This window comes from Mchenga conophoros, linkage group LG15 (genome assembly GCF_057382185.1).
Source record: "Mchenga conophoros isolate Kocher_MC1m ecotype Shallow Benthic linkage group LG15, M_conophoros_male_GT1.1, whole genome shotgun sequence".
NCBI classification, from domain to species: Eukaryota; Metazoa; Chordata; class Actinopteri; order Cichliformes; family Cichlidae; genus Mchenga; species Mchenga conophoros.
In genome coordinates, this window is record NC_140540.1 from 30,571,574 (window position 1) to 30,588,437 (window position 16,864).

The 16,864-nt window shown below is 40.1% G+C and overlaps 2 protein-coding genes across 2 annotated transcripts in view; one reads left to right on the forward strand and one right to left on the reverse strand.

Annotated features, from left to right (window-relative positions):
• The window catches only part of cdk19 (cyclin dependent kinase 19), a 73,234-nt gene extending 70,438 nt beyond the window's left edge, over positions 1-2,796 (reverse strand). Inside the window, exon 1 of the mRNA XM_085246764.1 lies at positions 2,534-2,796. Coding sequence (XP_085102890.1) covers positions 2,534-2,661 — 128 coding nt within the window. The 5' untranslated portion in view covers positions 2,662-2,796. The remainder of the gene's footprint in view (positions 1-2,533) is intronic.
• A 1,627-nt stretch (positions 2,797-4,423) lies between these two features.
• Positions 4,424-12,281, forward strand: amd1 (adenosylmethionine decarboxylase 1). The gene is made up of 9 exons (XM_085246771.1): positions 4,424-4,746; positions 8,230-8,316; positions 8,916-9,042; positions 9,156-9,258; positions 10,800-10,842; positions 11,100-11,244; positions 11,331-11,423; positions 11,505-11,660; positions 11,999-12,281. Exons 1-9 carry the CDS (start codon positions 4,637-4,639, stop codon positions 12,143-12,145), a joined length of 1,011 nt encoding a protein of 336 aa, XP_085102897.1. The 5' UTR covers positions 4,424-4,636; the 3' UTR covers positions 12,146-12,281.
• The last annotated feature ends 4,583 nt before the right edge of the window (positions 12,282-16,864 follow it).

The following is a 16,864-nucleotide window of genomic DNA, read 5'->3' on the forward strand; positions in this document are numbered from 1 at the left end:
ATGACTAACCTCATATTGTGGATGGATTATCGCAGTTGTTCTCCTGACTGAAGTTTGGTCTGTTTATAGCATCCTGCCATGCGATTGTTTGGCAGGATGCTATTAGGTGGAAAAAAGTTAGCATCCATCCTCCAGCTTCACTGTATTTACATAATGCTAACATAGCTGTGTTGCTAGCGATTGCGTAGCACATCATTACCAGCTAGCCCAACTTCACTAACCCTACAAAAGTCACTGCTGTTTAGTTTTGTCTTCATTTATGTTGGAAGTGATGGCAGAGCTGTAAGTTTTATTTTTTTCAGAAATCTCTCATTCAGAACATGCTATATCATGTTTACGTGGAAACTAGCAAGCTAACTTTCTGCTAACTTCTAACTCCGTTAAATGTAATAAATTCTGTTTTCATGGATGTCTGGATGTTAAACTTAATTGTTACACCTGACAAAGCAGCAACACTGATCATTTTATTAAAGATGAAAGAATTTATTATTGAGTTTATAGTTTGGAAAGCACTAATGCCCCCTTAGTTTTACATGAACTCGGCCCACTAACTAAAGCAATACCAGTGGTTAATTGTCTACTTTATGTTACTCCATCGAACTATTGGCTAAACTAGAGTCAAGTAGCTTAACATTGCTTTTAGGCTCACTTTGTTTAAATCCAACATATCTACACTGCTGATAAAGTTACAATATTGCAATATTAACAAACACAGTGAGGAAGAAACAGTCTAACTGACTGATCTACAAACCTAAACTGTTTCAGATTTTAAAGACACTGAGTGATTGTAAAAGTTTTTAATACATCAATTCTCAAAGTACGTGAAGAAGAAAAGGCCTTCTTTAACAGCTTGGGTAAATTTTAATTTGATTCTATTACAAAGATTTTAAAATGTTAATAATAATTGTATTATTTGAGTTGTCTATAGAGGTTATGGCCACATTAGCATTATCACAGCAATACAGACAAAACGTTGAAAGAAATAAAGCTAATAAAGCTTTAACTTTATTTCATGTTTTTTAATCTCTTTGGAAAAATACAAAATATATTTAAAATACAAGTGCATGGAGGTGCAGACATTTTATAACCATAGCTATACAAACATGAACAAAAAACAACTGTTTTATGTGTATTCTTAACCAGTTATGAATATTGACTTGATAATGGCTATTATAAATCTGGAAAAGCTAGCTGTTCCCTGTGACACTCCTTTTAGGTTGGATCTAATTGGAGTGATACTGTTCCTACTGGTAATAAAACAGTGTTTAGCTTTGCTATAACAACACTGACAATTCCATTCCATTCCATTTTATGTATATAGCGCCAAATCACAACATCAGTCACCCCAAGATGTTTTATATTGTAAGATTAAAGACCCCACAGTAATATAGAAAAAATACCCAAAAATCAAATGACCCCCTTTGAGCAAAAAGTGGGGGGAAAAACTCCCTTTTAACAGGAAGAAACCAGAACCAGGCTCAAGGAGAGACAGCCATCTGCCATGACTGGAAAAAACAATTTATTTACATATTTACTTTTTTCTTCTTACACCGGATTGTATATTTGTACATTTTTATACATGCTCTTTATCTCACTGTACAACTGTATGGTGACAATAAAGGCATTCTACTCTATTCTATTCTAAAACGAGTAATACATGGGAAGAAGTCAAATTGGGCCATCTGTATAATAAGTTCATCTAATGCTTAAAATTAGTTTCTCCATCTCAGATTTCGAGAAAACTTTATGACAAAGCATTTGGAAGACGGGGGCAGCAAAATCAGCTCTTAATGCACTGTGCCCTTGGTTAACGCTGCTTTTCTTGAATGTAATTTTTAGATCAGAGTGATTAACCTTTTGGCTATCGTACAAATGAAACTTGTAGTATTCAAATACGAAGCGCACTGGCCAGATTCTGCCACTTTTTTGGACTGGGATTTTGCCAGTTTGCATAAGGAACATTGACACCGTTGGCACAGCAGAGCAGAAATGTGAGAACATATCTGTCCTGCTTTCTGTTGCTGATATATACATCGTGGTCACACGCTGTCATATGCTTGTCAGTAAGTGTAAGCAGCAAATGGCAGAGAGAAAACAATGTGTGTCAGAAAGAGGGAGAAAAAAAGTTTGGCACTCCACGATGCTGAAAACGGGGCCAAGAAAAGCCGCTCAGGTGTCACTATTGCGCGAAGTGACGATAGAATACGATAGAAGCTACCTTTGCTGCGACCGCCGACAGGACACTTGTCAGAAAATAAACAGCACCGCGGCTTTACATTGTTGTTTGGGGGTGTTGGGGAGGAGGAGGAGGAGGAAAGGGGGGAGCTCTGAGGTTGGGGACGGAGGTGGTGGGGGGGACCGTTGGTGAGTGAGTGCGTTACATGAAAACAAAAACACAGAGACACGGGCTATCGCTTCGGGGAGCTTCAAATCGAACGCCCCGTTCAGCACATAACCGAGGCGTGTGTTCACAAAATGCATCCCGCGGTCAGTTTTATGTCAGCATACACAATAACGTTCACGGTTATCTTACCCGTCTTTGCGCTTAGCTTTATAAACGTGCCCGTAGGTGCCTCGACCCACTTTGCAACCTTCATATTCGAACAGATCTTCTACTCTCTCTCTCTCCGCCGCCAGCTTTGTTTTGAAGTCGTAATCCATTTTAACCCATAAATACGCCTTAATTTACAATAAAATAAAATATTAATTATAACATGCATTAATTAAATAATCTGGTCGTTTTATTCCCCCACCATTTCCTTGTTTGGGATTTTGGTCTGCTCCGCTTAATGTTCACTGGCTCGTTGACGTTTCTAATTGGCGCGCGTGGCTCGCTGGGTATGGTAGTTCTTATGAGCAGGCGCCGCAGTTTGCCGCGTTGTCAGGCAAGCTATGGCAAACTACAACCCGCGTTTCTCGCTGCTGTTCGTTGCACTTTGCGTACTCATGAAAGCTCTTCAAAAATGCGGCCGTCGGTGGTTTGAGGTTACCTTTTTTTAACGTCACGTAAGATGAATAAATAAATGAGCTAAACGGATCCTCGTTATCTGGATCATCATCATCATCATTATTATTATTATTATTATTATTGTTATTGTTATTATTATTATTATTATTATTATTATTATTATTATCATTATTTAATGGTCATAATAATAATGGTATTGCAAAAGCTGAACAACTGTGTACATATGCAGTGTATTCATTTAATATAGTTAGAGTGACCACTTCCCACCAAACTCAATGTGATCCGAAGGGTATGGGACCTATTACAAATTGTTTAAAGATATCAAGTGCTATGTGTAACTTAAGGATATGTGCAAACATCCTGGGTGTTTCTGGGGTTGTTTTTTCGGGGGATAATATTAGTTTTCCAACTTCTTAACTGTTATTTTAGCTGATGTTTTTTCTGATAAGCATCTAAGGGTTTAAGTAGGTCGCTGCATCTCTTTTTAAGACACAGTTTTCTTTAGAGATTTAGATTCATTTTTTACTTTTGTGAACTACAGTCAGCCAAAAAAAGAAAAACAAGAAAATTGTTTAGTGCAGTTAGTGGTAAACATATGAAATGTCTTCCATAAATAAAGGTTATGAAAAAACAAAACATCATGATGGAAGACCCTTGCCTTCTATAATAATCGATAGGTTTTTGACATGCACACACACCTGTATATGTAGATGAGTGACGTCATGTCATATGTATGTGATTCATACTTAATTACTGTCATTCTATTGGGTGACAATTGTATGTGTGAGTTCCCACTGCCCGGAACACAATGAGATGAGACAAGTCCTGTAACACATACAGTAGATATGTAATATCCTTTGGGAGTTCTTTCACCTGTTTTCCTTCTATAAGTACACTCTTTTGCTAAAACGAATACCTGCGCAGTCCAGTTTAGTTCAATCCAATTTAACAACTTGGTCATATTCTCATTTAAGTGGTTTATATCTGATATTCGCAGTTTAATATCAGTATTATAGTACCATTAAGTGAAAAAAACAAATTATACAGCTTAAAAAAGAGAGAGCGTACATACGAAAAATTAATGTGATAAGTAAACACAATGGCTTGTGTTAGAAAAAAAGTTACGTAATCGTCGTGAACAGAAGAAAACTTATCAGAAAAGGACTTTTACACGAACATGCCGTCAACTGTCATACTGGCCTTCGTAAACTTAAATCCAGATGTCATGTAATGTTGATGTTGCTGTTTATATATATATATATAATTAGTATGTATTTCCAGAGGAAAGCTACATGCAGGCGGAAAAGTTTCATGACGGAAGACCCGCCTTCTATTATAATTGATAGGTTTCTGACCAATCACAAATCCCAAGATATGGCTTCGCGTTCAGATTGGCTCGAGGTGAGGCTTACGTAGGGCTATTGCCAAATAAAAGCTCCGCGCGGTCTCCATTCAGCGCTTACACAGTATGGCCGGCGATATTAGCTAGCGCTCGCTAACGGTATTCTCTGCTAAAGGGAAGACGGTAACTCAAGCAAATCAACTCCTGGATTGTTTTAAGGACTGAACCTCGCGAAATAATAACAGGTCGAGGAAGGAGTAATTAAGCTGTAAACGTTATAAACGACGTTGTAATATTTTTGGTTGTTGGGTGTCTGTTGTCTCACGATGGAAGATAACGGTGCACATTTCTTCGAGGGGACCGAGAAGCTGTTGGAGGTGTGGTTCTCTCGGCAGGATGAGACCAAAGGAAACGGAGACCTCCGTACCATCCCAAGGTTCGTGTTACTTGAGTGTCTCCGGGGCAGTGTCAGTCCACAGCAGCCTAGTGGTACATGGACAGAAACACCGGCTACATGCACGGCTTCAGTGGTCACTTTTTGAGATGTATAACAACTTGAATATTGTACAGTCCCGTTTCCATTTACACTGTATTCCTTATAGTTATTAATCCACCCCTTCATAGACGGCAAGCATTGAAGTGAACCAAATCTAACCGTGGATCCTTAAGCTGGGGAGCTAGCTAACGTCGCCATTGGAAAATGGACACCTCCCCCTTTTAACAGTGGCTGAGTCATTCATTCTTCACCCTGGGAGCTTGCGGTAGTTAATATATTCAGCTCCCATCGCTTGTTTTTGCGAGATGATTTGTCGCATGAGGCTTGGACGCCACCATGACAGCCAATTTAGAGCTACTTCATTTAAGCTAGTCCCTAGGAAAAAATATTCAAATTATCAGCCGTCTCCTGAATTCTCCGACGCTGAATTCTCAGACTGCTTGTGATTTAGTGATGAGGCGATCTTATTGTCGTTATTTGCCAATTGCTATATATATTCGTGCTCGTGTGCACTAAATTGCTTGGGCTTTGTAATTACATATGCTTTATTTTTTCCTGCGTCACTCTACAACGAGGGGGGCATGTGAGACATGTGGTCGTCCGTTGTCACCGCGTGCCTTGCTGGCACGGAAATAGATTCAAGTATTCCAATTCCACCTTTATTTTATTTTTTTTAAATTCTTTACTTTTTAAGGCTCATAAGTGATTGGGGAAAACCGTCAACCTTTCCCTCTGCCCATGCGGTTGCTAAAGGCTGGCCCCAGGTCTGTTACCGCTGTCTGTTTAACCAGAGAGAAACTGCGTAAAGTCGTGTTCACGTTTTCGGCCACGCGGTGCTCTCGCTCCTAGTTGCTCTGATTGGTTAGAGGGTTCCCTGTTACGTTGTGCCGCGGGGCACTTGGTTACGTTTAAAGACGGGGGGGGAGGACCCGGGGCGGCATGGATTCTGAAAAATCCATGTGGGTTCAGTTCTTGTGAGAAATTCGGTTTTTGCTTGCTAGCAAAATTAGCTGGTTTGAAATGCACGTTTTAAACAACCTTTAACAAGGAGAAACCTTAAAGGCAGATTTGTACCGTGTGTCATAATAATTTTTTGCTTCCCAGACTTTAGTGGAACTTGTCCACTGTAAAACAAATAGATTGTTTAAAATCACCTGGGTTATGTCACCTATAGAGGTAAGAATGGTACTGATTCTTTAATGTAAGGTGAGAGTAAGTGAAAGTGTTAATGGTGTCCACTGCCTTTGCTTAGGGTTTTGTTTTTAATTTTTTTTTTTTTTTTTTTCTCTGGCAGTGTGTCATTTCATGACTGGTTCAAGGAGGCCAAATCATCTCCAGTGATGGGTGACTTTTTCTGATTAATGACCAGATCAGGGGCTGGTTTGACAAGTGCATAACCATTGGAGTAAAGGAAAGCTGGCATTAATTTACAGCCAGAGGGCAGATTAACGGCTCAAAGGGACACCGTCAGTGGATCAGACTCGATGGACGTTAGCCAATGTCCAAATAAGACCACAAGGGCATCTGATTCACAAATGTGAAGCTTGCTCACATTACCTCTGCTGCCACTTGTCAGGGTTCAGACTGCATACCAAGCACTTCCAGTCATTGTAGGGGAGACTGGTTCATAAAGTCATAGCATATTCACCTCTAAACACCTGAGAAATTTACTGTTCCCTGTGTTCAAGCCATCCAGTAAGTGACCACTTTTCTGTCTGATAAGCGGCAAACGTTCCAACATGTGCTGTCTTGATCAGCCATGTGTTCATAATCTCTGGGATGCATGAAAACAGGTTTGGCGCTTTGCTTTCTTTGAGGAAAATATGATCTTGTTGCACAGCTAGAAATAACCTCTTGTGTCGATTTCTCACCGAGGCAGGAGCTGACACAGCTTGCTAATGCTTGGCCTCTGGTATGAAACTGGGAAGTAGGCATGTCGCAACAGCTCTGTTATGTTGCGGGAAGTGATCGAGCTGAACTGTATCCAGACATACCTGTAATGCCTTTGTTCATCTTCCAAATACACTGACATTACTTAATCATATTATATCATTTGCAGAGTTTAGATGGTACTATGATATACACCCATTCTCATCAGGCTTGGCCTTGATGGCAAACTAAAGATGTTGAGTCTTTGCATTAAGGACAATGCCAAAGAGAAGCTGGTGTATAACAAAGCCATCTTAAAGGCACATCGCCTGCATGGCCAGATTTAGAGTAGCTTATAGCATGATTTAGAGTTTATATCATCTTGCTCCAATGTTGGTCCTCAGTGCAGGACCTTTGTTTATCTTCTGAGACGTGCAGTTTTGAAATCATTCACATCCTTTTACACAATTTTCTTATGCACAAACTAAAAACCAGATTTTTAAATTGGTGGTGTTTTGGGCTGGAAGTGTAAAAAAACAAAAAACTGTTTACTTGTTCATGTGTTGACCTTATTTGAAACTTGATATTGGAGCACATTTGACTCTGTGATACCATACCTAGCTCTTTTGCCCCCACCCTCTCAGAGGAAGTGATGTTCACAATAGATGACGTAAGCCTGTCACTCTGAGGACAATGTTGTTAAGGGATTAGATGAAGTGTTGTTTGTGGTACTGGAAGGTAGTAAACATATTTGTAGTTTAGTTTCTTGGGCCATTAGGCCCGAATACAAAAGGCTGCAGTGTGAACTGTATTCTTGATTTTGTTGTCTTTAGAACAATGTCTGAGAGATGCATTGTTTATTTGTGTTTTGTGTGAGTTTCCTCAGTCATCTAGTTCATTTGTAGATTGACCATGTAGAAAGGAACATAATTGGGTCTTGCATTTTTGCCCACAGCCTTTACGCATACTGCTGCAGTCTGGTTACTGAGGGGCATTTCTTTTTGAGAGGTTCTCTAGAAAAGCCAGTTTCATAAAGCATTCATTGAGCTGCTGGTATGCTTTCATCGAACACTTTATTTCTTGGAACGTTTGTCTTGCAGCCCAGGCCCCCACTGTGAATGGGTTTGGCTGCTGTTCCAAGGTTGTAATGTGACCCAGCTGTCTGGGTGGTGTCCGGGGTGGGGGGGGGGGAGCCGAGGCAGCTGCTAGAAGGTGTCTGCTGTAGGTGCAGAATAAGTCCACATTACCCTACAGCCATCTGCACATGGTGGAAAACACATTTCAGTCTGAACAATACCTCTATTGATATCATCAGTATTGTATGCCCAGAGCATACTCTGGCACTGAAATTGTTATATGCACTTACTTTTTCAGTGTAAAGACTACAGCAAGCTTCATAGACATTTCTGTTCAAAATCTTGAAAACATTTCAAACTTGGCCATGTTACATAACCATCAATAGTTCTTTCCTGTAGTGGGTGCCACTTTAAAATGACCTCAAAAGAGAACAACTTTGTCTTTGTGTGCATTTAACTTGTGTTCTTTTTCTTTCAGGTTTGAGTGGGACAAACTCTTGGAAAATGTGCATTGTTTGATAATAAGTGTGACAAAGACTGACAAGCAGGAAGCTTATATACTCAGGTGAGTGCCTGCTCGATACCTGCAGAAAGTCTTTCCAACTAGACCTTAACCTAATTTCCATTAATGACAGTCTCAGGTGTCAGTATGGGCATGTACTCTACATGTCACATGCAGTGCTTATATGAATGTGTAGTTGTATTAAGGTAGGCCAAGTATGAGCATGTCAGATAAAACTAACATGAAGCTAAAACTGAAGCCAGTAAGCTTAACTCCTCTTGGGTAATCAAACAAGTATGACAAGTTGAATGGGAACTAGGGTGTGGCTTTTTCTCTTCCTCCTTTTGCTCACCTGTCCACCTTTTTTCCTTTCCCCATTTAAAAAGGAGAGAAAGCCTTCACTGAAGTTTTACCTTCCCCATTACTGCTCTGCAATGTAGTAAGGTGAAACAAATATAGAAACGAATACCGGACCTCTATTACACGCATCAATAGTAAAATTTCATTTTACGAATGAGTAGCTGAGGGGCTTGGTTTGCTCATTTTAGGTAAATATTACAAAGATACCAGGCTTACTTAATCATCATTATGTATCATAGAATATAATGAGGAAAACGATGCTCTGTGGTTATTGGTGACTAACTCCTTTCTTGTCTCTACAGTGAGAGTAGCATGTTTGTCTCCAAGAGACGTTTCATTTTGAAGACATGCGGAACCACCCTCTTGTTGCAAGCACTGGTGCCTCTGCTGGAACTCGCCAGGGAGTACTGCGGCTTCGACACCATTGAGGTTAGACTGGTGTAGCATTTGCATGACAAAGCTTATTTCATCTCAATCTGAACGAGCTGTATCAATGAAGCTGATTAGTTGCGTAGGTTTATTCATTAGTGTCTCGTTTGCAGAATTTCTTCTACTCCCGTAAGAACTTCATGAAACCAGCCCATCAAGAGTTCCCTCATCGAAACTTCCAGGAAGAAGTGGACTTCCTCAGCCAGATTTTTCCCAGTACGTGATACATGAAACTCTGAAGTGTGTTACACACGCAAGTAGGGCTGTTCGATATAACGATATATATCGGATGATGATGATATAAAAACGTCTATCGTTTCATTTTACGTTATGTTTCGTCGTGTCGCAAAATAAACTATTTACGGCAATATTTTTTTTTTTCATCGTTTTGATGGTCACTGTAGTGGCTATATTAATTTCCTAAAGTTGATATTATTTAATATAACCACACTACAGACAGACAAGCGCCTGTTTTTATGCGTTGTCGTTAGTAACAACGACGGTAACACCATCGCATGTCCGCTTGTTTATGTTCCACATAAACCTTTCACAATAAATCTCAAGATCCTGTTGAGACTTTTCAAAATAAACTGAATCACGTGAAAGAGCAGATTATTTACAGATGAGAAGTAAAAAAGAGCCGCCAGGTGCTAAAAAAAATAATCCTAAGACTCAATTGTTAGAACAGGCTTTTCCCCGCAGCACACCGTGTAATAAATACTCGCAAAGAAAACGTCGGCCGTTACAACTTATGTGTAAAAATGTATAGTTTCATGCATCGGTTAAAACACTTGACTCCGGGTACATGCCGCACAGCTGGAAACACTTCCCGCAAGTCGAGCTGCCAGAAATTCACAGAATTTATAGAAAATGTTACATTTTTGTGATTTATATTGTTATCGGGACGATAGAATTCTTATATCGGGATATGAGATTTTGGTCATATCGCACAGCCCTAGTAAAGGGTGTTTGTAGCACAGTCTGTTAAATCCCTGACGCTCTGAATTTACAGCTGGAAAATGCCCAGGGCAGTTCCCGGTTTATGGCTGCTCCTGGCAAACAATCTGCTAGTTGTTTAAACAAAAAGCTGGACTAGTTGACAAATCTAAAAGACAGAACTCCTCAACCACTACCCCCACAAAAAATTGAAATCAAACACACTTTAAATGATCAAAGTGAAACGTTAACCAACAAACACTTCATGTGTTAGCTGTATTAAGCAATTAGCACATTCCTCATTGATCAAACATAATCTTAGCAGTAGGCTTCTCCTATGCTAACATTGACAACTTGGTTTTATAGTTTATTCTGACAACACCAACATGCAGCTTTTTAGCACAAAAGAACTACAGAGCAGCACTGCTTAACATAGCTGTCATGTATTTACCCTCATGAATAAAGTAATAAAACTGTTTGGCACTGACTAGCGGGGTTAGCGAACATTTAAATATCCAATCATAAGACACACCCTGATTTTGATTAATGCAAATCTTAGGTTTGTTTTTATAGATCAGGTAATCATGTATCTGTGATCATCTCTACCCAAGCTGTTTTAATCATTTAAGAACAAATGTTGCTTGTAATATTGAGACTATGGAGTGCATTGCTTATACTATAGCTGTGGGGACAATGAAATTCAGTATTATCACAGACTGTAATTCTGTGTAGCTTAATTTTATCATTGTGGGTTCTCTTCAGAGCTGCCTAATGTTTTTGTTGATTATAAACGGTAACCATAACATTCCCTCCTTTTACAGATGGTGCAGCCTACTGTATGGGACGTTTGAACTCTGACTGCTGGTGAGCATTAAAATATCCCACATTGGCTTAATATGCTAATAGCTAAGATGGTCAAGATTTTCAGTCATGAAATATAATTAAATATTTGTGGTTTCTGGAGTTCAGCACTTGTCAGTGAATGTTGGTAATGCCAATTCATGAGGGAGGTGAAAAGCCTTTAGTTTGAAAGGATGTTCAAGGCCTCCTCTCATAGGTAGCAGCTCCATGCATTGTCCAGGTTTGAAAATCTTTAATGCCCCCTTGCATCTCTCCCACAGGTACCTGTTTACTCTGGATATGCCAGAGTACTGGGAGAACAAGTGTGCTGATCAGACGCTGGAAGTTCTGATGAGCGACCTTGATCCAGCCATCATGGACCAGTTCTACATGAAAGACGGTGTTTCCGCAAGTGAGGTCACTCGTGTAAGTTTTCCCCCGGTTTCCCCCTCAGAACAAGCATGTGGTAGTAGTTTAACCTTCGTAATCACGGTCTCGTTCTGTTCTCGCAGATGAGTGGAATTCGTGACCTGATTCCAGGTTCTGTGATTGATGCCACAATGTTCAACCCTTGTGGATACTCGATGAACGGGATGAAGACTGACGTGAGTGGCATTTTGTTTCTTCATCATAGTTGCGCGCTCAAGCAAATCAGTGATGCGACTTTGCTCATTTTTTCCCCACAGGGAACCTACTGGACCATCCACATCACCCCAGAGCCAGAGTTCTCCTACGTCAGCTTTGAAACAAACCTCTCCCAGACATCATATGATGAATTGATCAGGAAGGTTGTGGAGGTGTTCAAGCCAGGAAAATTTGTGACTACACTCTTTGTCAATCAGGTGCATTTCAAATCCAATTTTTGCATCTAGTCAAGTTTATTTATAGAGCACATTTAAAAACAACCAAGGCTGACCAAAGTGCTGTACAGTAAATACAGATAAAAATACAATAGAACACAATTTCGTAAAACACCTCGCTGATCAAATAAAAAATAAATAAACAAATAAATTAAACCTTTCTAAAAGCCAATGAAAAGAGGTGAGTTTTAAGAGCAGTTTTAAAAGTTTCTAGGCTTTTGGAGAATCTGACGTGAGGAGGTAAACTGTTCCACGATCTACCCGGGGGGATTTTAAACGGCTTCCTGTAAAGTGGTTTGTTTTTGTTTTTTCTCCTGCAGAGCTCTAAATGTCGCAGTGTCTTTTCTACTCCCCCAAAAATGGAGGGCTACAAGCGCCTCGACCGCCAGTTGGCTCAATTCAACGATTACAATTTTGTCTTCACAAGCTACACCAAGAATCGCCAGCAGAACCAGCAGCAGAGCTGAGGGTCGAGGATGAAGAGGCGCAAAAAACGTGGCGCCTCGGCGCTCCCACGTTGCAATGCGCTTCACCACAGAGTAGCGAGCTTGTCATCATCGTCTCTCCTGTCCCACCCTCCCCGCTGCTGCTGTCACCATCCAGATTGTCCTGGTGTCAGCGATGGCGCTGCTGCCCCTACTTTAACTTCCAGTTTGAGTTGTTTGCATTGTTGTACCCGTGACTTAGATCCCTTGCATGAAAGCTCTTTTCTCTGTTACGATATTCTAGCCCACTCTTGCTGTGATCTTGAAGTGCATGTAGAGGTATTAAACACGCTCTGTTTCAGGCTGTCCACCTGTGCCCAGTACAATGGTCCCTTCCTGCAGGTGTCCCCCCTCATTCCCCACAGACAAGGTTTCCGCCCACCCTAGACCAGGACCCTGACGTGCTCAGATCAGTCCGCCTCTTATGAGCATACTTTAGATCTCATCCATTGGTTTAAACTTCAAATTGCACCCACCCACCTAGTTAGCATGACTATTTCTCTACTCTGTTACTGAGTTTATTTTAAAACCCTGTTTACTCAAGGTACTTGGAGGCAAATCACCTCAGCTCAAGTTGTGCTGAGCTTGGGCATTGTGGGATTGTCTTTGAAATGCCATCTTGCTTTGATGTTGCACTAAAGGTTCAAAAGTTCTCATCTTATTGGTCAGGTTTTGTTTTTTGGCAGTTTTGTTCTTTGGTAAACTTTCAGCTTATACACTTCAGATCTGAGCTTGAACATTTTACATTGGCCCACATCTGTAGGAAGCATCTAGATATTTCAACCCAGTCATGCAGCATTCACAGAGGGTTTTTTAAAAAAAAAAAAACAAAAAAAAAAACCTGAATGTAGCACAGGCCGTGCAGAGCGGCTTGCTCGGCCATCTTTCGAATGTACATTTCTCTGGAAAGAAAGCCTGGAACAGGTTTGAGCTGAATGTACGACTCCAGACAACGCGCTCACAATGCCCTCTGCTGACCGGCCATTGTTCAGCCCCAGCCCACCGAGAGTCAGCCCTCCTGGCCACTCGCACTGTGTTCAGCTCTGAAAGGAAATAATGAATCAGACACTTTTTGCTTTAGTTGCCCACCAAAGCATCCCCCCAAACATAATATCCACCCTGTCTCTTTCTGCCACATACAGAGATGTAAGCGCACAAAAGAGGCCCACTAGTCTGAGCATGCCAGGGTGGTCCCAGATCATTCCGCATATAACCACTACATAAACTGCCATTTATGAAATTTATTGTGCCCTCACTTTTTTCTTTTTGTCATTTGGGTCAATGCCCTTTGTTTGCAAGGGGAATCCTGACACACTGCATGTGACTACTAGTGCCGTGTTGCTCAACAGTGTAATGTAGCGCTGTCTCTGCTGTCAGTGTGTGTGCTTCACCTTCCTCTTGTTTTACAAGGTGAAAGTTGGAACTGCCCCAACCTGGTACATGTTGGATAGGTGGTTTTGTTTGTATTTTATTCCCCCTTTTTGTTTTGGTTTTTATTTTTATTTTTTTATAAATTTCATGTACCTGTCTAACTCTTATAGATTTCAGGCTTCAGACAGGTGCTAAAAGCAGGAGAAGTTTCAGTCTTGTTTGTGGTTTTGTTTTTATTTGATACCCTACTACAGCTAAGGTTTAGCTTCTCCTGCCAGAGAATGCTGTTAGAATCTTGCAGATGTGATAGTTTTATCCTGATTTCAGCACTTGACATCATCTAAGGAACTTAGCATGCTAGTCAAGCTAGCACTTGGTAAATTTATCTATATAAGGGCAGGAATTTTGAAAAGTGTCCCTCTAGTGTGGCTACGTGGCTTTTTGGTTTTCTTTTTTTTTTTTTTTCCTTCAATTTAAGATTAAATGACTTGTAATGGTAGTCTGATTTATATTTTTTAAGAATTTCCATCTAGCAACAGAAATGGTATGCTAGCTGTAGGATTAAGTGCATTTCAGCCTTGTTGGTGTGGATCGTTGGTGTTTTTATATGGTGATCTCTATTTTGCAGTTTAATGGTAATTGAATTTTATACAAAATATTTTGTATTTCTGCTGCGGACCAATTTTATTTTTAATTTTTTTCTTTCTGCCCTTTGGTTCTAGATGTTTTTGTGAAAACGATGTTCCAACAAAGTTACTTGAGGGATGACCTTTTCCAAGTTGACTAGATCATGTTATCACTTTGCTTTGTGAATTCAAGGAAACGGAAGCCAGGAAAGCCTCCTGCTTGTGAGGGTACAGTTGCAGGTTGTACTGAATGAGCAACTTTGCTGTTCTAATTCATTTATCTGTTCTCTGGATGGTCAAGATGTGCTAAATATCTGTGCTATGAGCTTAATGCTTCAATAAAAGATACTTAAATGTGAGATCTGTGTGCTTTTATTTTGGTATCAAGACCCTGTAGGACTGACTGCATCAGAAAGCTTTAAAGGGATGGTTAAGTGGGTTTTGGTGTAGTTTGTGCAAAAAATCTCAAGACCTAATGTGAAACAAGCTGCTCCCTACTCTAATACACTGATTAGACCTAAATCACAGGGGATCTCTCCTGGTCATACAGTGCAACTGGACTGGTGGTGGGGGGGGGGGCACACAACAGTGGCTCCAGGAGGAACAAACTGGAGCTGTGTGTGAGAATAAGCTGCTCTACAGTAGAACAGCACAGGGTGCAGTCTTCAATGACATCCCCTCTAGACTTCCCCCCCCCCCCCCCATATGGGGGGGCTACCAAAAACAATTTCCAGTTTGATTACGGTGTCAAGTATAGGTTACTGAAAAGAGGGTAAAATTATGCCTGGTTAATATCCTGCTCTTAACCCTAAAAACGGGTACATATGGAAACAAAGATTTTGAAATCATCTGTTTGAATTGACTGGAAGCCCCAAAATGGGGCATACAACAACAAAAGTCTTCTATAATTTTAATTTTTTCAGAACAGTCTTTAATTGTGATTAGTTTAAATTTATTGATGTTAAGTAAGAGACCTGATGCTTTGTTTTGTTTTTAGCTTAAGGAATTTGGGTGTCGTCCTTTAAAAAGAAGGCTCTGTGCTAAAATCAATTCTTGCCCAGGTAAAGAAATTCCTTTAATGGGATTATTATTAAATATTTTTTTCTGACAGCCCAGAGGTGAACCAACCAGGAGAAAGAGATATGGGAAATTGAACAACCTTAAGTTTCTTATTGTTCTCACAGCAGCAATGAAGTTACAACCAAATCTAAATTTATTTATAATTCAGGTTCAAGGTTACTTTATTTATACCCGTAGGTAGATTTGCTTTACAGAAACATTATAGCATTTGACACCCCTTCACAAAACGCACACCTATTTAAACACATTTGGTAATAATTAGACAAGATGAATTAAATCAAAAAACAGTTATTAAGTTAAATGATGGCGGCATATCTGCTCGTGTTTGTATAGAGAATGAATAATAAGGGCGATAAGACGCACCGTGGAGGAGAACACTGGGTCAGGCAGCACACCATTTATTCTCACTCTTCGTGACTTGTCAGTTAAAAAGCCTAAAATCCAACCCAGCAGGTTTTTCCTGATTAAATTTTTTTTAATATAATTCTATTTACATACATTATTATATAACATAATATATAATAATGTATAAAATATCACATCACGCAGGACCTGTCATGGTCCTGTCACATCAACACCGTGGTGAAAAAGGCCCGACAGCGTCTCTACCACCTCAGACGCTTGAGAGACTTCCAACTGCCCTCCAAGGTGCTCAGGAACTTTTACTCGTGCACCATAGAGAGCATCCTGACGGGAAACATCTTAACCTGGTTCGGGAACAGCACCATGCAGGACAGACGAGCTCTACAGAGGGTTGTGCGGTCAGCTGAGCGCACCATCCGCTCCGAGCTCCCTGACCTGCACTCAATCTACAGCAGGCGGTGCTGGACCAAGGCCAGGAAGATGGTGAAGGACCTCAGCCATCCCAACAACAGACTGTTCTCTCTGTTGAGGTCAGGAAAGCGATTCCGCTCCCTGAAGACCAACACAGAGAGACTGAGGAGGAGCTTCTTCCCGCAGGCGATACGGTCTCTCAATCACACCACCACACAGTACTGACCCACACATACAGTTCTTACACACACACTGGACTTTCTGGACATTGTTTTTGCACACATTGTTTTTTTGCACAACACTGGTCACTATATTCTTCATTTCCGGTTAATACTTGTACAGCTGCTGTTATTGTGTATATATTTATTTATATTTAGATTTCTTCATACATTCTTATATAGTTCTATATTGTGTATTTTGTTGTACAGTTATTTTATTTTCAACTTTAATTTATATATTTTATCTTATTCTTCCCAGTTAAATTTACCCTTCATTCTAATTTGTGTTGTACAGTTATTTCATTTTTAACCTTAATTTATATTTTATTCCTTCCTAGTTAAATTTACCCTTTTTAATTTTTCATATTTATTTCCTATCTTATTCATAGCCTTTTCCTTTTTTGTTTTCTTTAGGTCACGAGCAGTTGTCCAAGCATTTCACTACATATCGTACTGTGTATGACTGTGTACGTGACAAATAAAATTTGAATTTGAAAATTTAGTCAAGAGGCACTCTATTCCAGGAGATTTTTTGTTTTTGGAGTGAGAAATGACAATCTGAACTTCTTGTACAGTCTGATCAGATATGGGGATGGGATCTGCCTTCAGAGTTTAAAAGGCCATCAGCAGAT

Bases quoted from the DNA above. Each gene is read 5' to 3' on its own strand.
- amd1 (XM_085246771.1), top strand. From the start codon at position 4,637: ATGGAAGATAACGGTGCACATTTCTTCGAGGGGACCGAGAAGCTGTTG. The intron at 8,317-8,915 runs GTGAGTGCCTGC...TTGTCTCTACAG, and splicing joins CAGGAAGCTTATATACTCAG to TGAGAGTAGCATGTTTGTCT. The intron at 11,661-11,998 runs GTGCATTTCAAA...TTTCTCCTGCAG, and splicing joins CTACACTCTTTGTCAATCAG to AGCTCTAAATGTCGCAGTGT.